Raw genomic sequence first — 24,582 nt, 5'->3', positions numbered from 1 at the left:
TGCACTAAAATTCAATAACCTCCAGAATATATTGTTAGGTGAAAGGAGGAAGTTGCAGGACAATGATATGAATATTCGTTCTACTATTTGTAGAAAAAAAAAACAAAAAGAATATATACACATATTTGAAGGTACATGTAAAATTAAATGGTAGAAGTCATACATGTTGTCTTGGAGAAGAAAACTGGGTGCCTGGGATAGTGATGGGAGCGAAATTCTCACTATATACCCTTTGAACTTTTGAATTTGAACCATGTGGATGTATTATCCACTTTTTAAAAATCAGTAAATACAATTTTAAAAGAATTTACAGGATACCAAGAGTGACAAGACAAGCAAAAATAATAGTTGTGCCTAAAATGCGTAAACATCAGTGCGCAAACAGACTCGGCGTGGGCTCCCGATCAGCAGATGGAAGAGAAAAGTGTGACTTCAGTAGCATAATATGATGGAAGGAGCTTGGAATACAAAGCTTTCAAAGCATAATTTCCAGAAAAGACTTAAAAACATAATTCTCTTCCAGAATAAAATGAGCACTTGTCAAAGATGTCATTTAATTTATTAATCCATAAAGGGAATCAGTAAGATGGGAAAGCTGACGCCAAGAGCAATTGAGGAAGCAGGGTTTTTATAGCCCGTAGGGAAAGGCGCACCACAGGAAGTTTTTTAAAGTCAGGGACAAATCTAGTTAATGTTCCACAGGGCAATAAAAGTATAGATTACACTTGCTAATGGACAGAAATCATTTGCTTCCCTACCGGATCCATATCTACAGGTTAACAGGCAACTTCACAGAGCTGAGCCCTTAATTGCAAATAACAAGGTCAGTTGGGATATTTATTATCCTGGAGACAGAATCAACTACACAATTTGCTGGACCCAGTGCAAAAAAAATTCAGAGGCCTTTGTTCAAAAATTTTGAAGAATTTAAGTCGGGCATGGTGGCTCATGCCTGTAATTCTAGCACTTTGGGAGGCTCTGGCAGGCAGATCACTTGAGGTCAGGAGTTCAAGACTAGCCCGGCAAACATTGGTGAAACCCCGTCTCTACTAAAAATACAAAAATTAGCCGGGTGTGGTAGCAGACGCCTGTAACCCCAGCTACTTGGGAGGCTGAAGCAGGAGAATCACGTGAATCTGGGAGGCCGAGGTTGCAGTGAGCCGAAATGGTGCTACTGAACTCCAGCCTGGAAGACAGGAGTGAAACTCTGTCTCAAAAAAAAAAAAAAAAAGAGAATTTCAAGACAGCAACAGCTGAGCATTAAACAAATGAGGGGCTCCCCTAAACTCAGGGTTCTGAGTTTAGGATAATGATGGCACAGGTTGCATGCCCAGGAAGCTGACTTTGCCTACAGAACTAAATAATCTTTAGAAGAGTTTTTAAACTGTGCCCCAGTGTGACATTGAGAGAACACGCAGTCACTCTCCCCCTTTATTTCCAAGTTTTGGATAATTTTTCTTTAGAGAGTCAAAAGAACCACCTCCTAGTTGTGTGGTTTTGGGCAAGTTACTTAACCTCTGCCATGCTCCATCATTTGGCTGGTAGATGAGAATTATATATAATCCTTGCCCTGTATAATTCATGGGGTTTTAATGATTACTAAATAAGACAGACATTTGACAGTTTTGTGCAAGAAGTTTTATACAAACCTTTGCAAATGCTTTGTATCAGCATGTAGTTTTGGCATCCCAGCCTGGTATTCTTATAGATTCTCTTTGGAGAGTCAGTTCTCCTAGCTTAGTCGGAGAAATCTTCCTGGGAAAAAAATGATCTTCAATTTCATTGTAAAGAGAAGAAGAGACATGATGTGGTTGTCAGAAGGTGATAGCTTGTCTCAAACGTAAGTGACTGTTTGGACAAAAGCTTAGAGAAAGGAAAGGGTGAGCCCGTCCCAGGAGACCATGAAATAGCCAGCCTCACGGGCTGACAGGAAATGAGAGATGACCAGTCAGGTGGGCGGAGATCGCAGAACCCTAACAGCTCATCGATCCCCGGGAACATCGGGCAGCTCCCGTCACATTCTCCCCAAATACTCCTAAGGACGGGAGAAAGAAAATACCTCTTTAAATAGGCCACTAGAATTGGGACACGTCTTTAAATTCTTGTGTTTATCTTCATAAATTCATTGAAATTTTACATTCTATTTCATCATATACTCACAATTATTTTAATACTAAAAATAGCAATCCCCCCTGAAAAAAAAAGTCTTTGGTAAAATTGAATCCCATCAAGGTGTTCCATAAATCTTCTGTGGTTCCGCTAATCCAAGAGGCTGAAGTAACCCAGTCTGAAAAGCACTGTGCTATTAGCACCTTTCTGTGGCGTTGCTTATGACACGTCGATGACAAAGGCACAAAAGAGTCCACACTTGGCTGAGGCCCTCTTGGCACTTTAGGGACTGGGAATCCTCGGATGGGGATCAAAAGAAGACATGCCTTGAGCAGAGACTCCACTCCCCAGACACGGTCATGCCCAGACTTCTCGACAGCCGTTTCCCTTTGCGTACGCTCCCACCCAAGTGCCGTTGGCCTCACCTCTTCTTGACTGGCTTAAGGATATGTATGACTACTTGAGTTTTTCCAAATTTCCTTCACCCTCCTGCCTTTGCCCCTCTAGTTTTTCTGCTCCATAATTGGGCATGGAAGTGGCGCAGAATAAAGGGGGCAGAGCAAGGGGAAGGGGAGCTGCAGACTCAGAACAGAGGGATTTCCATGAGAAGGGGGTTGGGGAACCAGAGCAGTCTCCATCCACAATCTGTGACTTGCAGACCACCCAGACTCCAAGCCTCCCAGCTGCTGCCTACTGCACTAAGCCTCTTGAACCGTGCGCATATTTCTGCTCTCCAGAGCTTTACCCCCCCAAGAATAGAATATTATTTGTTTATCATTAGGATCAGGCTGCTGGATGCAGAACATACTCTAGAAAGCACAGACTGCAGCCCTTTTATTTTTAACTGATCCAGGGATGAGCTTCTATGCCTTTTGTTAGAGTATGCATATGCTGCACGGAGACTTGGTGACAATTTTAAGGGGCAAAATAAATGACTGCTTCTTTGTGTTTAAAAGAGGAATTGGTCGGGCGCGGTGACTCACGCCTGTAATCCCAACACTTTGGGAGGCCGAGGCAGGCGGATCACGAGGTCAGGAGATCGAGACCACAGTGAAAGCCCGTCTCTACTAAAAATACAAAAAAATTAGCCACGCGTGGTGGCGGGCGCCTGTAGTCCCAGCTAGTCAGGAGGCTGAGGCAGGAGAATGGCGTGAACCTGGGAGGCGGAGCTTGCAGTGAGCCGAGATCGCGCCACTGCACTCCAGCCTGGGCGACAGAGCGAGACTCCGTCTCAAAGAAAAAAAAATAAAAAAATAAAAAATAGAAAAAAAGACAGGAATTAAGCTGGGCATTGTAGCTCATGCCTGAAATCCCAAAATTTTCTATTGCTGAGGAGGGAGGATTACTTGAGTCCAGGAGTTCAAGGCCAATCTGGGCAACATAGAGAAATCCCCATCTTTAAATTTAAAAATAATAATAATAAATACATAAAATTGGAATTAAAGGTAAACTGATGAGTCTTCCTTGATCCTTTCTTCCCATCCTCAGAGCTTATTTTTATTGCCAGCATAGGGGCTGCTGGACTGTAAAACAGGAGCTCAGAATGGCCAGTCTGATATTTTTTCCTCATTTGCTTCAGAACGATGGAGGTTGACGAGGGGGTTCCGGATAAAGATGGAGCAGATGAAGCTGATCAGCCTGGTGTAGATAATTGTCAAAGTGAGGAGTTGAAACACAGAGGTTTCACTATTCTTTCTATTTCCTTTTAGGTTTAAAATTTTTCCATGAGAGATTGTTTTTAAATCCCTGCTGTCATGGAATCCCTGCTCTCACGTTCTCTCTGAAAACAGAGGCAGTGTGAGAGAATCGCGACACAGCGGGATGCATGGGGCTCATGTCCAGCTTTCTTTTGCTCTGCTCTGTCCTTTGCCCATGACCAGAGCTTCACCATCACCTCTCTGCAGAAGGCTGCATGCCAGAGACTCTTGCCTTTACCTCTCTGCCCAACTCCTGCCAGACTGGGGCCCAGCCTCCCACATAGTTCTTTCTTCCCCAACTCCAAAAAAAGTAAAGGAAGAAAACCAGGAGCACTAGATTCTTGCCTATAGTATCAGCCTTACAGTCAGTAGCCAGGACCAATTCTGAGCAGACAAAAGCTACTCTTCCCTGATAGACGAATGGCTAAGACCAGAAGGAGAAGAGAAACTTCAAAAACAGATGTCCAGGACCTACCGCAGATATGATGAAGCCGACTTGGGGTGGGGAGAAAGAGTCATTTTGAGACTCCCCTTGTGACTTCCGCATTGCCAGGTCTGGGAACCCCTGCAGCAGGCCAGTGCTCAGTCTCAGGTTGCTAAGGCAGCCAGTCTGACCTCGAAGAATATCTCCACTCTAAAAGTTTGGTTCAAACTGCTGTTCTGCCTCAGACACCCACTATGGCCAGGCTGGTCTCGAACTCCTGACCTCAAGTCATCTGCCTGCTTCAGCCTCCCAAAGTGTTGGGGTTACAGGTGTGAGCCACCGCACCCAGCTGAGATTGCCTTTTGAGAAGAGAATTGGATGGTTGGGGATGGAGAGGAGGGAGAGCTCTGTTTACTGTGCCTGGCCAGAACCATAATTCTTCTTGTCATCCTGGCTTAAAATCAAAGTCATGATTGACTTCTCTCTATCCCCCACCATCTCCTATGCCCCTCTCTAATAAATAAAAAAAAAAAATCTTTTCCTCTATTCAAAAATTTACATTTGTCATCTCTTTCTTCTAGGCACGTGGCCTCTTTACCTCTCACCTAGAATACTGAAAGCCTTACGGATAAACTTTCCATCTCCAGTTCCTCCCCAGCCTTTCTCCCCACCCTCCCCCAACCCTTCTTCTCCCACTTCCAATCCCATTCCTTTCCTTTAGGTGTTTACAGGTAAATCCAATCAATCTTCCTTTGACTGTGTTGCTCCCCATGTCAAAAACCCTTAATAGCTTCTTTGTCTACTGGGCTTCCATCTGCTTATCACTTTTGAGCAGAAATTGTACCTATCATTCAATGCCCCAATTTCAACTTCACCTTCTCCATGAAGACTTCCATGGTCACTCCTGACAGATGTGACCTCATGCTCCTGGACCCCAAGATGAGTGTACTTGTCTAATGACAGTTCTCCCACACTGTTCTTACTGAAGTTGTTGATTATATTCATAGCTCCTTTACCAGACAATGTTAGGGTATGTTTCTTTATTCTTTTTTTTTTTTTCGAGACACGGTCTCACTCTGTCACTGAGGCTGGAGTGCAGTGGCATGATCTTGACTCACTGCAACCTCTGTCTCCTGGGTTCGAGCAATTTTCGTGCCTCAGCCTCCCGAGTAGCTGAGATTACAGGCATGTACCACCACACCTGGCTAATTTTTGTATTTTTTGTAGAGAAGGAGTTTTTCCATGTTGGCCAGGTTGGTCTCAAACTCCTGGCCTTAAGTGATCCACTCACCTTGCCTCCCAAAATGCTAGGATTACAGGTGTGAGCCACCGCGCCTCAGTAGAAAGGCAGAAAGCAGAGAGAGAGAGAGAGAGAGAGAGAGAGAGAGAGAGATTGAGAAATTAGGGGAGGGTAGGAAAGAGAAAGAAGGAAAGAAGAAAGAAAGGAAGAGAGGAAGGAAGGGAGGGAGGGAAAAGAGGGGAGGGAGGAAAAAAACAAACTTATAAGCAACAAGCATGGACATTTTGAGGACTTCACAGGATACTCTACTCACCTGTGCACAAAAAGAACTAGAAAAATAGATACAGTTCCTGCACATCTCAGAGCAGGAACATTCCAGTGGCTAGAGGACATATGAATGTCTGTGTGTGATTACTACTGAAATGTGGGTTGCTATCATTATTAATAGTAATAATAACAAGAATAACCAGCATTTACTACTGTAATTTTCACAAGAACTCTTGGAAGCAACTGTTATCACCTCATTTTACAAGTGAAGAAGGAACCTGAGGACCAGAGAGGTCATACTGTACCCAAGTTCCCACAGGAAGAACACAGTCATCTGAGTCCACAGAGCTTCTTGTCTATTTCATACTGCTTCTGTCCCAGACAGCAGTGACACTGTGCACCTCAGTAGGAAGGCGGAAAGAAGACAGAGAGACAGAGAGAGATTGAGAAATTAGGGGAGGGTAGGAAAGAGAAAGAAGGAAAGAAGAAAGAAAGGAAGGGAGGAAGGAAGGGAGAGAGGGAGGGAAAATAGGGGAGGGAGGAAAAAAACAAACTTATAAGCAACAAGCATGGACACTTTGAGGACTTCATGGGCCTTTGAGCCCCCACACATCATATTAAGCATATTAAAATACACCCAATCCCTTTTTTTAACTATAAAAATACTGCAGTATTTTTTATAATTTTACTTTTGAAATTTGGCCCAACAATGATTTCTCGGCAATCACTGTGCATAATCAGGAATTCCTGCAATGAGAAAAAAACTCGCCTGTAAATTGTTGTCAAATGTGTAAAAATCTTGTAACAATCAATGTAACGATTAATGAACATGACATCACATATCTTTGTAGACCTACTTCTTAGCAAGTGAGGTGCTTATTCATTTCAGTTTAGGTCTTTCACATTTTTAGATCTTGAACTCAATCCCTAGAGATAAACAGCCCTGGTTGCCAGGGTTTGAATAGGTCAGAGGAGCACAATGATGACTTCACAGGGATGCTTGAGGTTACCATGGAAATGCTGTCGGCTCCCCCTCCCCAAGTCATCTTCACACATCTTCATGTGGGTGGCAGGCATTTGCTTCCACTGTGGAGTTGACTCCATCTCCCAATAGGCCTCTTCTGGAAATTCCCTCCCCATGTTAGATCTGGCAGAGCCACTGGGAGACAGAGCAGCAGAGGGGAGCTGAGTGACACTGGGTGAGAAGCTGTGCGGCCAGATGACTTGAGCCTGGTGAGCTCCCTGCCTCACCCATCCCTGGGCCCAGAGGGAGAGACACAGAGTGGTTACCGGTGAACACTGTTTACTGGGCCAACCTGAGCGCATTCCGAGCCCAGGCTGCAGTCAAAGACGACACTAAACAGTCTTCCTTTGCTTTTCAGGTTGCTATGACAGCCAGGAATTTGCAAACCAAACCAGACCTGGAGAAGAAGTCTGTCCTTGGCCCAAAGAGTTTGCAGTTCCAAGTGGTTCTGCTCATGGTTCCTGTTGTCTTCTTTGACACCTGCCAGATGGAAGAACCTCTAAACCTGGGATTTGGAAATGTCCCAACAGAAAGGCTATTTCCAAGCTGGCTGAAGCTGTGTTCGACGGAATTGAGGTGTGATAGAAGGAACTTCTTGGCAAGAAAAGCTGGAAAATATTACAATAGGTCCCAGAGAGAACCTCATTATCTTCTCGAAAAAATTTCTATATTTGTTTAGTGTTCTGTGGTTTGCTAAGCACATTCACATAAATTATCTAATTGGATCTTCACATCCGCCCGGTGAAGGAGTAAAAATAGGTTTCATAATATTTGACCAAAGACAAGAAAAATGAAGTTCAATTAGAACAAGATCAAACAGCCAACAGGCAACAGAACTGAGATTTGAATCTTGGTTTTCTGACTGTAAATCTAGCTCTTTTAATTCTGTTATGATAATCCCCCAAAGTATAAAAGAGATCACATCTGAGCTGGACAGTTTAGAAACAGTTTTTTTTCTAAAATAAAGTGATGTTGTAGATAATTTTTTGTGGTAAAATACACATGATGTAAAATTTACCACTTTAATCATTTCTTTAATAATTTTTTTCAAGATGGAGTCACACTCTGTCGCCCAGGCTGGAGTGCAGTGGCGCAATCTCAGCTCACTGCAACATCTGCCTCCCAGGTTCAAGCAGTTCTCTGCCTCAGCCTCCCCAGTAGCTGGAAATCCAGGCACACACTACATCCTGCTAATTTCTGTGTTTTTAGTAACACGGGTTTCACCATGTTGGCCAGGCTGGTCTCCAACTCCTGACCTCATAATCTGCCCACCTCGACCTCCCAAAGCGCTGGGATTATAGGTGTGAGCCACCTTGCCCAGCCACAGTTTAATCATTTTTAAACATATAGTTGACAGGCATGAAGTACATTCATTATTGTGCAACTGTCACCGCCATCTCTCTAGAACTTCTTCATCTTCTCAAACTGAAACTCTGTACTCTTTCAATAATAACTCCCCAAGCCCCTCCACTCAGCCCCTGGAAACCATCATTCTACTCTATGAATTTGACTACTCCGGGTAACTCATATAAGTGGAATTATACAGTATTTGTCCTTTTGTGACTGGGTAATGTCACTTAGTATAACGTCTTCAAAGTTCAGCCATGTTGTAGCATATATCAGAATTTTCTTCCTTTTTAAGGCTGAGAATATCCAATTGTAAAGACATACCACATGTTGGCTATTCATTTATCAGTATACGGTCACTTGGATTGCCTCCACCTTTTGGCTATTGCGAATAGTGCTGCAATAAACACGGATGTACAAATATTTCTTTGGGACCCTGATTTCAATTTTTTTGGGTATATACCAAAATATAGAATTGATGACTCATACAGTAATTCTATTTTTAATATTTTAAGGAATCCAGGCCGGGCACGGTGGCTCACGCCTGTAATCCCAGCACTTTGGGAGGCCAAGGCGGGCGGATCACCTGAGGTCGGGAGTTCGAGACCAGCCTGACCAACATGGAGAAACCCCGTCTGTACTAAAAATACAAAATTAGCCGGGCGTGGTGGCACATGCCTATAATCCCAGCTACTAGGGAGGCTGAGGCATGAGAATCGCTTGAACCTGGGAGGCAGAGGTTGCGGTGAGCCGAGATCGTGCCATTGCACTCCAGCCTGGGCAACAAGAGTGAAACTCCGTCTCAAAAAAAAAAAATATTTTAAGGAATCCCTGTACTACTGTTTTTCATAGTGCCTACACATTCTACATTTCCACCAAAGGTACACAAGGGTCCTAGATTTTCCACAGCCTTGCTAACATTTGTTACTCTCTCTCTCTCTCTCTCTCTCTATATATATATAGATATATATATACAATCCGGGTGGGTATATAAATGAATGTTTTTTAAACATGAGGTTATCCAAGTTGGTTCATTCAGATCAGTTAGAAAATAGTCCTAGTGGGCCGGGCATGGTGGCTCACACCTGTAATCCCAGTATGTTGGGAGGCCAAGGCCGGTGGATTACTGAAGTCAGGAGTTCAAGACCAGCCTAACCAATATGGTAAAACCCCGTCTTTACTAAAAATAAAAAAAAATTATCCAGGTGTGGTGGCGTGCACCTGTAGTACCAGCTACTTTGGAGGCTGAGACAGGAGAATTGCTTGAACCCAGGAGGCGGAGGTTGCAGTGTGCCAAAATCGTGCCACTGTACTCCAGCCTGGGTGACAGAGTGAGACTCTGTCTCGAAAAAAAAAAAAAAAAAGAAAGAAAAGAAAAAAATAAAGAAAAGAAAAAAATAAAGAAAGAAAAAGAAATTAGTCCTAGTGAAACCAGGTTAGCTTCTACTCGACATGCCAGCCCCAACCCCAGCCACAAATCTCACCAAAGCATTCTACTGGTCTCCAGGGAAAGCACTCAGATAACTTAAGCATATCCATGACTTGCTTTTAGGGATCATGAACTCAAAGTACATGTCCTACTCAGGAATTTCATGTCTTCAATATGAGCAAGAATTCATCATACAGATTCATGTTACATAAAGGCGTCTCCCACCACATCTGGAGGGTAGGTGTGCAAGTCTATGTGGGTGAAGATGAGGGAGTGTTCCAAGAAGGATACCATGGCTGAGAGGATCGGCAGGTTCTCTTCTCAAACAATTCTGGAACTTTGGGAAGTTCCTTTGTGTCTATGAGGTGGCTTCTTTATCCATCTCTGCTCACTTCAGAGGCATGAGTTAGACTGTATCTTTAAAGGGCTTCAGAAGATGGTGCTCTGTGATTAAGAGGCGGGATGATATCTGATCATCACCAGAGCTATTACATCACCTGGCAAGAATCATCAGATTCCCCATAATGCGGTTTGGAAGAGTGAAGGAGCTCAGGGCATCTGAGATTGGGACTGGGAATCATGTCCGAATCTCTCAGCCTTGGGTATTCAAGTCGTGTCAACCTCGAATGCCCCCTCCTCCGTGAAGCAGTCCCTGATCGCTACATAGGAAGAAATAGTCACCCTTGAAATTCAATAGCTCTTCACCTGTGCCTTTATCAGGGCAATGGCTGTGTTTTGTCTTAGATTTATGGTTATTTAAGAGTGCATTATATATCCTAAGAAAATTAGCCTTTAGGGACTAAATCCAGTTCTGGTTTGCACAAAGTATAAAGCAAATATTTCCCCAAAGCTCCCTAGCTGACTTCTCTTATCCATTGATAAGACTCGTTGGCTAGAATCCTGTCACATGTCCTTCCCTGGGGGCAAAGGAGGCCTGGAAAGCAGATGTTTGACCTTTTAGCTTCTATGGTGGAGGTAGGCAAGAGAGGGTATTAGGAACAGGGCTGAGTGAGCCAGAGAACAGTGTCTTTTGGATTTGTCTTTTTGATGGGCTCATCCTCCAGGAAGTCAGGGGAGAGGCCCCACCACGAGTCTTGGGCCCAGCTCCTGTTCCCTCTGTGTCTGCTGTGTCTGTCATGGGGCTCCACACCAGTTTGAAATGGATTGATTCTCTACAACACGGGGTACAGAGAAGCATGACCGACTCAAGTCAGGTCCTGCCAGTTCCTGCAATCTACACTCCTTTATCATGCTTACCTCACATTCATAAAGAACCTTAGTTGACAAAGCACTAGCTTACCTATTTTCTCCAGATACGTAACTGAGACGCAGAGAGGTTCATCATTTATTCAAGCTGACTCAGTAGGTGACAGTACGGGAGAGGTTCCATCCTGGTCTCTTGATGTCGAAACTCATGCTCTATCCAGCATCCTCCACTGCCTCTTGGACACTGGTTTCAGGCCGTGGCTGGCATATCCCCCACTCCACTTCCTGGGACAGTGTCATCAGGAAAGGTGCACATCAATTCAAGAGGCTGCAAGACTGTTCTGAGTGTATGTCATGCATCTGTGCGTGTGCCTGTGGTAGGTGGGAAGACGGGGGATGCTTCTCCTCCCCTCCCATCTCCTCAGCCTGGCCATCACTGCCATCAGTCTTTTCACTGAGCAGCTGCAAGCAGCTGCTGACAGCTCCCAGCATCTCAGCCACAAAATAAATGAGTTCCCCGCAGGCAGGACACCAGTGGCATAATGAGGCCTCGCATAGATTCTTCTTAGTTTTATTTTATGGCTTCTACTGAGTCTCATCCAATACTAAAACAACAACAACAATAAAAACCAGCTCTTCCCTGGGCCCTGTCCCACCTCTTTCTGCCAGCGGACACCATGAGTTTTTTTATTCTCATTCCTGACCTTTTAGGAAGAGGCAGGGTCACTCTGTGTGGTAATCTTCCACACTCTAGAAGGAGAATGGAGCTGGTCGCTAGGCAACCTGGTTTCCAGCTTGACTCTGTCTCTAACTTGAGTTTGACCCAGAGATAACACATCTCCTGGCTGGGATTCAGTCTACAAAGTGAGGAAGTTACACCAAAAGGAACTCTAAGGTCCTGCCCAGCTTGATAGTGGACACAGCAGCTGCACAGAGGTGGAACAAATGCAGGCTTACAGGCTGGAGACACATTTTTGAGGCTGAATGAATGAAAAGTACATAAGCGCTTATGCTAGCCGAGGACAGCTAGCTGCCCTTGTCCAGCTGGGAAGAAGATAGGAAGATTCCTGTCTGTGGTTTGGTGGTCTGTGTTTTCTACCATGTGCTTACATGTCAACAAAGGGAAACATGCTGCTGGGTTTTCAGAAAAATCACAAGGTGTCTGGCTAGAGAATGAAGCCAGGCATACATCTGGTCACCAACCTGATGGCTTCTTCCTTCGGGGAGAGGTTGCTCAGGATCACAGCAGATCAGCACAAGACAGTGGCAAGAGCGCTGAACGAAGAGTCAGGCTGGGGTTCTTATACCTTTTGTGCTACCAACTAGCTAGGTGGCCCTAGACACGTTGCCTTTCCTTTCTGCGCTTGTGTCCTTTTCTGTAAAATATGGAGGTTAGATCGGATGTCTCTGATATCCCCTTCAATCTAACAATCTGAAATGTATTTCCTGTTCTTATTCCTGTCTCATTTGGCTCCCTTATGAAGACAGCTTGTCTAGTGGGTAATTCTGAGCATCATTAGCCAAAGAAAAGCCTGCTTTTGATCTCAACCCAGAGTTGGGGACCGATGTGAAGGAGGAGAGAGCATGAAAACACTTTTTACTACTCCTTTTGCTGTGTGTTTCTAAGGAAGTTACTAGACCTCAATTCCCCACCTAAAGGAAGGAGATGCTATCATCCCCTTTCTCTGAGAGGGGAAAGGACCCCTGAAGATCCAGTTACAATGTATCCTGAGGTCATGGCATATTTTGTTGCATTAATTAAGGGGGAAGAGAGAAGGGCATCACTTGCTGAGCAACAATGTGCCTGCCCCCCTATACTAGGTGCTTTCCTTCTTTCCTTTTTTTTTGAGATGGAGTCTTGCTCTCTCGCCCAGGCTGGAGTGCAGTGGTGCGATCTCGGCTCACTGCAACCTCCGCCTCCCGGGTTCAAGCGAGTCTCCTGCCTCGGCCTCCTGAGTAGCTGAGATTACAGGCGCATGCCAACACGCTCGGCTAATTTTTTGTATTTCTAGTAGAGACGGGGTTTCACCGTGTTCGCCAGGATGGTCTCAATCTCCTGACCTCGTGATCCACCCGCCTTGGCCTCCTAAAGTGCTGAGATTACTAGGTGTTTTCTTTATATAGTCTCCTGTTACCTTCTCAACGACCATATGAGAAATCTTACAGATGAAATAACGTAGGCTGAGGTTAAGAAATACAGCCAAGTTAGGCACAGTCAGGAGAGTGGCCAGAATTCACAATCAGCCTGTCTTCCTCCAGAACCACCTCTGCCAGTGTAACTTTAGCAGGAATTAAAAGTAGCATATGGGAGAACCTGGAAAAGCCCAGACCTAGCTGATGCCAGGCATGAAGCTGGTACACACAGCAGCGTCCTACTGTAAAGCCTTAGGCTCGGCAGCAGCTACAGACACCTTCTCTGTTTTTGTCTTGACTCTTTACTCTCCCACTGGCCTCCTGGAAGGCCTGCTGGGCTGGAGGGATGGGTCTTTGCATCCTGAGTGCTGGTGGGAAGATGGAGGCTGAGATCTTTTCTTCACCATCAAATGTCCTACAGGAAACATCAACCCCACAAAGTCCCTGCCGCCTCTGCTGACCACATAGATCAGTGCTTGGGACTGTCACTGTACAACGTGTGCCTTACCCTCTATTAGCACACAGGGTTTTCAGCCACAGTCTTAAAAAAAGTTGTCCAGTCAAGACCCTGAAAGCCAGCTGGGGCCTCTTACTGTCCAGCCATAGGAGAAATAACACACTGATTAGCCAAGCCAAGAAGCGTCCTTGCAGGACAGGAAAGAATATATAAAGATAACCTTGTTTTAACAGAAAAAAGGAAATGAGACAGAAATTGGCTCTTTTACTGCAGGGAATGGAATCCTATGAACTCAACTTTAGTTTTAGTTGGAACAAATATTTACTGAGCCTCCTATGTGCGAGACACTGCAGCAGGCACCTCCATCATATTATAATTCCGTTTCTTCCTCCCACCAGTATTGGGCTCAGAAGAAAGAAAGGCTCATTGAAGTCAAGGGACCCATTCAGAACTACTGGAAACCCAGACTTTCTGCCTTTTCACCCGGAACTCTTTGCATCATTCCACAGCTGCCTTCTCCTAAGTGTCCTCATGAGCTTGTATCATCATCTGTAAGGATGGGTCTGGACCTCAAAAGGTGGATTCTGGACCTCAAAAAGATTAAAAGACATGGACCACAGCCAGGCTCAGTGGCTCATGCCTGTAATCCTAGCACTCTGGGAGACCGAGACAGGCGGACTGCCTGAGCTCAGGAGTTCAAGACCAGCCTGGGCAACATGGTGAAACCCCGTCTCTACTAAAATACAAAAAAATCAGCCGGGCATGGTGGCAGGCACCTGTAATCCCAGCTACTCAAGCAGCTGAGGCACAAGAATTGCTTGAACCCAGCAAGCAGAGGTTGCAGTGAGCCGAGATTGTGCCACTGCACTCCAGCCTGGGCAACAAAGCAAAACTCTGTCTCAAAAAAAAAAAAAAAAAAAAAGATACGGTCCATGGTTCCCAGGTATGAGATGAGAGAAGAGCACAGGTCTCCATCTCCCCCTCAGTTCACAGCACTTTTCTCCCAGGATGTCTTTTTGGCATCTCCTACGCTAGGTGTAACGTTCTGCTGTGATCTCCACAGCACTCTGCTCTTCTCTGAGCAGAGCATATCTCACTCCATGTTGTAATTGCTTATTGGTTGTTCATTTCCCTTAACTCACCAGAAGCTTCTGCAGGACAAGGACAACTTTTCCTTTGTTCACCATTGATTTTCCAGTGTTTGGCATATAGTAGGTGTTTAACAAAGATTTGCTGTATTATTGATTGAAAGAAAGAATAGAAAGATGGATGGAGGGATGGATGGATGGATGACGATTTATCAGCTCTTCAGTTACTATGTCTCCACATAATTGGGTAACTTATCCTTCCATTCCTGACAAGTTAACTTACCCAACTTCTCCAGTTTGTCAGCAGTACTATCAAAAGACAGTGAGGTGTAAAAGCTTTGAATCTCCTGACTTTATATCCTGCTTCAATCATTTACTAACCATGGGATGATATACAATTTATTTAATCTTGCTAAACCTTAACCTTAGTTTCTTCATTGTGGTATGATATTGTGACACCTATTAATCATGCTTATAATCTCTGGAATATACCAGGAGGTAGATAAATGGTCGGTATCAATCTTGGCATATGTAACAATGTATTCAGTCATTTATACTCAGATTCGGTGCCTCTTTTCTCTTCCACTCCTTTCACCCACATTGATTGTTATGTACTTAACCCTGTCTAATCTTTCTTCCCAATGTCTTCTACACTGTTTCACTACCCTCATCTTATCTGCCTATTTAATGCAATAGGTCCTAAACAGTCCCTGTCCTTCAGGTTTCTTTTCCAGTGCATCATACACTCCCGTTGATAGCTCTAGAATTCCTGTAAAGGAGAGGTTTAGGGTGGTACTCTTTGGCTCCCCAGAAAGTGGGAAGGACAAGGGAAGTGTCTTGAATCTGCATATGTATATCACTCTACAAAATATTGAGACAAAGGTAGCTTGATAGATATGAAAGGGTCGCGAAAGTTCTCCACCCTGGCCAACTGTTGGAGTCACCTCTGGGCAGAAGCTGCCAATTTCCACTTCCTAAAATATGGCTCTCATCAAGGTGATTTTTCTTAAATTTGTTTCAAAGAGCCTGGAAGAACACTGCAGAACGAGTTCGAGAATCCTTTGCCTCACATTTGGAACTTGTCACAATTTTGCCCCCCGGGGCATTTTGCTTCAACAACAATTTTTATTTCAAGCATTTCATTTCATTCAAGGCCCCTCAATACGCCAAAGCTATTCCTAACTCCATGTCTTTGTCCAGGAATGCCCCCACTCATGGCCCTCCCCAGCTCATCTCTTCTAATGACATTCTGTTCATCCCCCAAGGGCTGGTTCCATCATTGCTCTCCTCCGCAATTACCCCAGCCTAAGGTGCTCCTTCCTTTCTTGGAATTCCCACTGTTTTTTATTGTCAGGATAATTTACTGTGGCATTTAACTATCTAACTTTCTTGTATTGTTGTTGAAACATTTCCCATGTTGGTGTTTTTTCTCCCCCTGAACTGAGAGGTCCATTCAGGGTAAGGACGATCTCGTAATCTTGGGATCCTCCTCCGAGGCACCCAGCCCAGAGTGGGGCCCAGCACTGGTAGGGATGGGATGTGAGTTACAAACCACCGCAGAAGCACTCTCTCTCTGCTCTTCCTGCCCAGAGACCCATGCCAATAGAAAAGAGGTTTCAGATTTAGAGACAGACACCTTCAGGGACCCAAAGATCCTCTTCCAAAAAATATGTGCCATATTGGCTACAAGACTTGGGGCTGGGAAAATTGAGTGCTTGTGACCCAATCTCAGTCTAATCATTTCCTGTGCTGGTGACTAATGACCTAGAGCCAAAGGCGCCTGTTACCTTCGGCTTGAGCAACTGGGTTTAAACACATATCTGCCTACACCCACACACATCTGTCTGCATGCGCACACCAGCCCTCAAGCGATAAACAGCACTGAACAGCACTGGCGTTACTAAGTTCTTGAGAAAGGCCACCAGCAGCGGTGGTGTGGAGGTGGGGCTTTAAAACTTGTGCAAAAACCCCACCTCCAGAGAGAAATAAAAAGGGGGAATCTGGGTGAAGAATTTTTGTACTATTTTCAACTTTTTTGTAAGCCCAAAATGTCAATTTTTTTTTTAAATTATAAAGCAGAAACAACAAAAGAGTTACCTTCTGTATGTAGTTTTTCTGCCACCTTCTCCAGCCTTTAAGAATTACTGTTTTTGGCTGGGGATGGTGGCTCATGCCTGTAATCCCAGCATTTTGGGAGGCCGAGTCAGGTGAACTGCTTGAGCCCAGGAGTTTGAGACCAGCCTGGGCAACACAGCGAAACCCAATCTCTACAAAAAATACAAATATTAGCTGGGCATGATGGTGTGAGCCTGTAGTCTCAGCTACTTGGAAGGATGAGGTGGGAGGATCACTTGCACCCAGGAGGCAGAGGTTGCAGTGAACCTGGGTGACAGAGCGAGGCTCTGTCTCAAAAAAAAAAGAAAAGAAAAAAGACGGTTTTTTCAACATATTCATTTACAAATTATAGTTGTGAATGTATCTATTTCCCCTATTAGACAATTAGTATGAAATGGAAAATAAAGTTACTTCGGAGTCAAAGAGACCTTTTAAACACTTCTCAATATAAAAAATAATATTTTTAAATATTAGAATATTAATATTGGAATAGAAGCATTTTGATATTTTGTGATCTGGGGCAAGATATTTAGGCCTCTCTAAGTTATAGTTTCCTTGTCTTCCTATTCATGCTAAGGGATGGTGATTTTTTTTCAATGACTATCCCTTAGCAGTATAATAAGAATGATATAAAAAGGTCAATAATATGATTCTGGGTCCATACTTGGTGTTCATGACATACTCCTCCCAGGTTTTTTTAAATGTCAACTTCCAAGTTCTACTCACTTTGTGTCCTCACACCTAAAAAAGCACCTGGCATAGTGTGGATGCTAACACATCGGTATCAAAGGGGTGAGGGAGTGAGTGGAGAAATGCTGCAATTCTAAAGCAATGCTCCAGCTGATCCGCGAGCCCTAGGAACAGCCCCAGCTTTTGCAAGTCCTCTGAGTGACCTTGTGAAACTTCCATAACCTCTCCAGGCCTTTGCTTTCCTAGTCTGCGAAATGGGACGGGTTTTCATTATACATTTGCATTTCATTGCAAATGTGTGACTCGGCGGCCCACCGGCCCTGGCGGGGTTCATCTTTCTTCTCAAGAGCGCTGGCCCCGGCTTCCAACTTGGGCTCTGGCGAGGCCGAAGGTGAGCGATTGCGTCATCATGCCTCTGGGCAGCTGAGGGAGAAGCCCTCCAGGGACATTCAGAGACTGGGACCAGAGTTTCTGAGAGGCCCTGGGCACAAGGTCAGGGCAGGAGGTCCAGGCAGCTGAGGTCTGAGCGCCACCCTCACTGCCCTTTCTTAGTATCGCTGCCTCCCGCTGCCGCTGAGCAGCAGGGTAGTGAAAGGCAGACTCCCAGGGGCCGACCCTGGGGCGGGGCTGCTCGGCTCCGCGGAACCCACCGTCCGCCCCCGTCCGGCCGCCAGCCTCCTGCCCTCCGCGAGCCTCCTGGGCCGGGTTCCCGGAGCCCGGGCGCGCAGGCCCTGTCACCAGGGGGATTCTGCTCCCTCTGCCTTCTGTTCTTTCTGAAAGGAGGTGGTGCACATTTTGGCCAGGGCCACGTGCAGAGCACTTTGCTGCAAAGCATCTCGATAGACCTCTTTCCACGGGGCTGTGGGTCCCCTTCCCCTGGGTGCTGGCTGGCTTAGCTCTGCTCGGGATCTGAGGGAGCGCTGCTGCAAATACCGACAGTAGAAAGCGAGCGAACGCGAAAGGCCCCAGGAAAGCCAGGCCAAGGGGGGTAGCCGGGTGCCAAAGCAGGCAGTCGGTGGGGAGAGCCCTGGTCGGCCGGGCGCTGGCTGCCTTCGCACCCACTTCCGCGCCCCGCCGTCGGCCTGGTCAGTCTGGTGGCTTCACACTAACAGAACCAGACGGGGAGGGAGAGGAGAGGCGAGAAGAGCGCAGAGGACAGAGGGGAGAGGGCATGAGGAGACGAGGAGGGAGAGGCAAGAATGCGAACAAGGAGACCTAGAGAGGAAGAGATGGAAGAGAGAAACGCCAGATTTGTGAGAGACATGGAAGCAGAGAGAAACGAGAGTAAAAAAGAAGCGAGAGAGAAGTGGAGAGAAGGACCAAGTGAGAGCAGAGCTCTAGGAACGGACAAGGCCTCGTCCATGGGCTCTCAGCCGAGGTGTCACCAATGCCTCCTGCAAAGAATCAATCCTACGCCCGGCGCCTCTCAACCCACCCGCCTCTGCACGGCCCCAGGTCTCCCCCGGCCCTCCCTGCCCGGCCAGCTCACGCTTCTCCCCGACCGGCCCCCACCGCTAACCCCAAACGCTGCGCGGGAGGGAGGGAGGGAAGGAGGGAACAGCGAGAGAGAGAGGGAGGGGCTGCGGTAGGAGGCAACCATGTGGTTCCAGCTGAATTTTTTTTTTCCCTCTCTCTTTCTTCACTCCTTTTTCTTTCCAAACAGGGAAAAGTGTTCCACGAAGCGGTAGCGCCTTTCCGCCTCGCGTTTTCCTCCCTGACCCTGGTCCCGGCTCCCGTCCGGGCGCCAGCTGGTGGGGCGAGCGCCGGGAGCCCATCTGCCCCCAGGGGCACGGGGCGCGGGGCCGGCTCCCGCCCGGCACATGGCTGCAGCCACCTCGCGCGCACCCCGAGGCGCCGCGCCCAGCTCGCCCGAGGTCCGTCGGAGGCGCCCGGCCGCCCGGGAGCCAAGCAGCAGCTGAGCGGGGAAGCGCCCGCGTCCGGGGATCGGGATGTCCCTCCTCCTTCTCCTCTTGCTAGGTGAGTGCCTCTGGGAGGGCGGGAGTTTGGATGGCCGTGGGCAAACGCAGCCCTGCGTCCGGGAAAGACGCCGGTTCTGACCGGGTGTCCCTGCAGCCCCTGGAGTCAGCCGGCTTTTCAGTCCCTGCCTCCTGGCCACGGAGGAGCACATCTGGCAACCGAGGGCCGCCCAGTCGGCCATCGAGATTGTCTCGCACATCTGGGCCCTTGAACAGGCTGGGGGAACCGTTTGATGTGCAGGGTCCTCTTTAGGGCGGTGTTTAGTTTCTGGTGTATCTGGGAAAAGTGGAGAATTGGTGGAGGGAAGGTTTATCCAGGAATTTTTGTGCCAGGTTCCTGAGGGTGGGGGTTTTTTGTTGTTGTTTCAAACAGGCGCCTCCGAGGCTCAGATTAGAAACAGATGTGTTAAAGGGTGAGCGGAGTGGGGGATAGGCAGGGTTGGAGAGGAAAGGGGAGAGGGAAAAAGGGCAGGGCCCAAGGAGCACCAGGAAGATGCAAATGCCCCAAGTCACACAGGGAAGGAAGGAAAAGGGGAAAGGGGAAGGGTTGGGAAGGAGAGAGAAAAAGAGGAGAACGGGAATGTAAAACAGAAGAGCAAGGCTGGGGGAGACCGAGCACAGAGAGTGAAGAAGACTTGGAAAAAACGCAGCAGAGGAACCAGAACAGAGGGAAATAGAGCAAGCACCACTTTTTCCTAAACAGGCTCCAGAGCAAAGGGAAGAGTCCTCCTGAGCGTCCCTTCCTGGGGTCCCCCAGGCAGAACTCTTGGGGCCTCAGAGGCCCTGAGGCAGAGGCAGGTTTGCAGGAGAGGACATCAGGAATGTGGGTGGTAGGAGCCCACCAGAGTGACTGGGAATGTCTGAGGGGCCAGAGCAGGAAAGGCAGGCAGGGAGAGCCAAGGGCACGTCATACTATGCACCCTGAAGCATGGGATCCACTGCAGACAGGCCCCACAGTTAGCTGGAGATCAGAAAATCAAAGAGCCAGCCAGTGGTCAAGAGTGAGCACTACCCTGAACACCAGGCCACGGGAGAGCTGGTCCTGGTTTTGAACTGACTAGCTGGGTGGCCTCAGACAACTTACTCCTTATCCAGGGCTTCCACGTCTTTAGCTTTGGAAAGAGAATACTAGATGGTTCCGAAGTCCCTTCTAGCCTACAACACCAGAGGTTTGAAGGAGGCTGGTGTCTAGAAGAACCACCAAATCCTGAAATACGTGGTTAGAGTTATCTGTCTTTTTTACAACTTTACAAACCAATCAGACTGTGTGCATACCCATCTTGGCCAGCCTCAAGCTGACAATCACTCAAGTTAGAGAAATGAAAGAGGTGGGCTGAGCCAAACTATTGCTCAAGTAAGGCAGGTGGGGAGGGGTTATTTTCTAAACTTTTTTAGACTTAACCAAATATTGCAATACTGTTCCTGTGCACATCTGTCGCAGCTGGATGGCACCTTGATTCCCTTTACTGGACTCTACCACTAGGTTACCAATCACCAGATATTTAGTAGAATGAAACTTCAGAGCTCCCTTATTAAAAACAGCTAATAGTCCTTGTTATATGAACACTTTATATGTACTATCTTGGTAATTCATTTGTTCTTCACAACAAGCCTATTGGCTGCCCAGCCATCCTTGTTGGCTACCCTCATTTTACAGATGAAGAAACCAAGCTGTAAAAAGGCCAGGTAACTTGCTCAAGGCCACACACTCATAATTAGGGGAGATGGAATTTGAGCGCAGGCTGCCTGCTTCCGGAGAAAGCTTGCTAAAGCGCATTGCTTTACAGCCTCCTGTGGCTGCAGAGGTTCTCAAAGCGCTTACCCTCTGCCACACCTGGCTGGCTCTTCGATCTCACCATCCTCTTCATGGAATGTAAGATGTCAGTGTGACCTATAGGAGAGAGGTCTGGGAAAGGGAAAAAAAATTCACACTTTTTGAGCACCTGTCCTTATTTAAGAAATGGTTTGGAGCCATGGAATGCTCGGACACTGTTCAGCAAAGGCAGAAAGAAAACACACCAAGTTGTCTGAATCCTGAAATCATCATACTGGTCCTTTAAAGGGGCAGTTCCAGGGCTGCTTCTGATCGTGGCTGGCACGGTTTTTGGCCTCTCTTTTTCTAAAGATTGCACAGTATCAAACAGGGGCTGGAAGGGTGGAGAGTGTTCATCGTCTGAACTGTGGGACAGTTGACTCCATGTTTCCTGGACCTGCCAATGAGTGAGGTCAAATAACCCACCTCTCTGATGTGAATGAACAAGGAGTGCTCTGAGCCCCATGGAGAAGAGAGAAGGAGCTCCAGCTCAGCCCCTCTTCTGACCCACTATCCTGCCTCACTCCTGTAACATTCCAGTCCTCATTGTGCCACCTTAACTTCTCTCCTGGATGACTATAGTAGCTGCCACGTTCCTGTCCTGCCTGTCCTCTCTCCTCCATCCTGCACACTGCTACCCGAGTAACCCTGTGAGGCCGCTGGTAGAATGCACGAAGCTGGAACTTAAGAGTCTGGCAACCTCTCTGGTTCTTATTCTGACTCCCTTGTCTGTATAATGGGCATAGGGGTGGGGGAATGTTCAATTCAAAATTTCTGTAATTCTATGGTTTTTCTCCCTTCTTCCAAAAACCTTTAGTAGTCTCATTGCTTTTAGTGTTGAGTATAAACACTTCATTCTGACATCAAAGACTTTACATAATGTCATTCACAGCTCTTCTTCTACTCACCCCCAGATACTCAGTAGGGAACCTGAATTACTTCATGCACCCAAAACATGTCCCATGCTTCTTTCTAATTCTATGCTTTTGTTTATGATAATCCCCCCACCAAAACTGCCTCCTTATTTCCTGCCACTGCAGATCAAAATCATGTTCATTCCCCAAGTCTCACCTCAAATGCCACTTCCTCCATACACCTGTCCATGGCTTCACCAGGTGAATATACTTTTTTTTTTTTTGAGTAGTCTATTTGACCTTTGAATCCCAGTAGCCTTCCTCTGATGCTACTTTGTATTATGGTGTTCCAAATGCTTATCTAACACCCCATTAGAATGGAAGCTCCATGAAGGCAGGGACAGTGTCTCATTCACCTGTGAACCACGTTCAGTACCTTGCATAAACACTTGTGAACTATTTGTTAAGAGATAATTGGATTTTTGAAGCATTTGAAATGTTTGAGGTCAAGAGAGGTGAAAAATTTGGAAGATCACTAACCTTTGACTGCGGGATAACCCAATAGCGAGGAGCCCAGTTTTAATTCAGCTTGCTTTGAGCTTCCTTGTCTATTAATGCAAATAGGACCAGTCCTATTTTTAAAAAATTCACAAAGAACATTACAGGGATAGGGACCAGATAACATATTTGTCATACAAATTTATTTTGTATATCGTGTGTGCTAGTACCAGATTAAAAATAGACTTACCTGTTGAAACTTCTGCCAGGACGGGGAAGGAGCCTGGTTTCGCAGAAAGTGAGTTTGAAGAAGGCATGAATGCGTAGTCCATTGGTCTGTAAGATAATGACAGGTCTCCATCGGATTCCGTGTCCTACCCTTATCTTCCTTCTTTAATGGTGATGGTCATAATAATGATATATTCCCTGTAGGCTTATATCTAGTCATATCCTATTTTTGTCTTGTGCTCATCTGGGCAGGGTACACATGAATGCATCTAGTGATGATGGATATTTTTTAAAGGTAGAGTCAAAGATTGCCAGAACTGGAGGAAAACTAAGAGACTGTTTAAATCAATGGTGCTTAAAATTTTGAGTCCCAGACCCTTTGTAGAATCTGATGAAAATCACAAAACCACTTCTTAGAAAAAGACATGTATACATCAAATTTGCCAATAATATTTAAGACCTCATTGAGACCTCCTGATACTTTTCCTTGGAACCCAAGTTAATCTTTGATCTAAATCTATGTCTTCTTTTAGGATGAAGAAGAAACCAAAGTTCAGAGAGGTTTGGCTAAGGTTATACAGCTAGCTTAGTAGAAGGGCCAAGACTGGAACCCGAATTCCATGATCCTATTACACATTTTTGAAATAGAAAAATATCTCTCCTTCCTTTTCAGCTCATGTACTTAAGCTGCAAGATCACAGCTGCTCTTGCGATGCTTCAGTTAAGTGAGCTAAATGCTGAATAATTGGCATTGGTTTTTATTATATGAGAAATTGCCTGAAAAATCAGGTAGGCGTCATAACATTTCAATTTTGCCAAAGTAACTGGAAGTCCTAGGAACTCTGCATTGTCATGTATGTCTGGTGTATTCAGGAGAAAGGAATTAATACTCAAAGTCCCAAAGATGTGGGTGTATGTGTACAAGGAACAGGACTGGAAATCAATAGCTTTAGCTACTTAATCATTTTTTCTGGGTGAGCCTAGGAAAATCATACCACTCTGAGCCTTAGTTTTCTCCTTTGTAAAATGAAAATATGAGATTAAGGTTATCTCTAAGTTTCCTTATACCAATAACATTCTCTGAGTTTTTTTTTAATTCTGAGAATTTTCTGGCTGGTCCAGATGTGGTTGCGATCAGGAACAGATGGGTGTTACCCTGCTTATTGATTTTTTCAGGCACTGTTCACTCATGGCAATTGGTAGCACATGATGATAAACCAAGAAGGGTCAACGAACTAATTGGAAGAGAACAGTAGTAATCTCCATCCTGGAACTGCCCTGCGGCACTGTTAGCCATGGAGCACTATTCAGGTTCAGGATGATGGCCCGATCCCCCCACCCAGGAAGTTCAGTAACTGAAATACTTACCAAAAGGACCTCATCTTAAGCAGGGTTACCTACAGAACAGCCTCAAGCGTGGACACCTAGGATAGACTTCAGTGCAGAGGGGCTACGGTATAAAACTATTTGTAAGCAGGAGCTTTGTTTTTTTTTTTTGAGACAGAGTCTTGCTCTGTCACCTAGGCTACAGTGCAGTGGCACAATCTCCACTCACTGCAACCCCCGCTTTCCGAGTTCAAGCGATTCTCCTGCCTCAGCCTCCTGAGTAGCTGGGATTACAGGCACCCACCACCACGCCCAGCTAACTTTTTGTATTTTTAATAGAGATGGGGTTTCACCATGTTTGCCAGGCTGGTCTCAAACTCCTGACCGCAAGTGATCATCGGCCTCCCAATGTGCTGGAAATGCAGGCATTAGCCACCGTGGCTGGCCATTTTCTTCTACTTTTAAAATTAAGGCAAAATGTGCATATAAAGTATACCTAGTAAATGTACAGCTTAATGGATTCCTTGCCTAGATTTGAACTTGTGGTTGGATTTTGAAATATGAGATGTATATTACCAGCCCACTTGTAGTACTCTGAGAGGGGATTATATGGGCAGGAATATTATGACAGTATAATTAATTTCTAACATTTGTACAAGGT

The 24,582-nt window shown here is 46.0% G+C and overlaps 1 protein-coding gene and 2 long non-coding RNA genes across 3 annotated transcripts in view; 2 read left to right on the top strand and 1 right to left on the bottom strand.

The window, feature by feature from the left end:
* Positions 1 to 6,342: 6,342 nt before the first annotated feature.
* LOC134759303 (uncharacterized) lies at positions 6,343 to 9,748 on the bottom strand. The gene is made up of 3 exons (XR_010135408.1): positions 9,593 to 9,748; positions 6,595 to 7,369; positions 6,343 to 6,484 (listed from the first exon to the last, which is right to left on the bottom strand). It is a non-coding gene; the product is annotated as an uncharacterized lncRNA (long non-coding RNA).
* LOC134759304 (uncharacterized) lies at positions 6,850 to 7,743 on the top strand. Its single transcript, XR_010135409.1, has 2 exons — positions 6,850 to 6,970; positions 7,120 to 7,743. It is a non-coding gene; the product is annotated as an uncharacterized lncRNA (long non-coding RNA).
* Positions 9,749 to 18,792: 9,044 nt separating the features above from the next.
* CLMP (CXADR like membrane protein) overlaps positions 18,793 to 24,582 on the top strand; it is a 126,994-nt gene continuing 121,204 nt past the window's right edge. Inside the window, exon 1 of the mRNA XM_019035875.4 lies at positions 18,793 to 19,203. Within this exon, the coding sequence (XP_018891420.3) occupies positions 19,176 to 19,203 (28 nt within the window). The 5' untranslated portion in view covers positions 18,793 to 19,175. The remainder of the gene's footprint in view (positions 19,204 to 24,582) is intronic.

This window comes from Gorilla gorilla, chromosome 9 (genome assembly GCF_029281585.2).
Source record: "Gorilla gorilla gorilla isolate KB3781 chromosome 9, NHGRI_mGorGor1-v2.1_pri, whole genome shotgun sequence".
Classification (NCBI taxonomy): Eukaryota; Metazoa; Chordata; class Mammalia; order Primates; family Hominidae; genus Gorilla; species Gorilla gorilla.
Note: the sequence above shows the minus strand (reverse complement) of the source record. Positions and strands in the feature narration are given on the sequence as shown.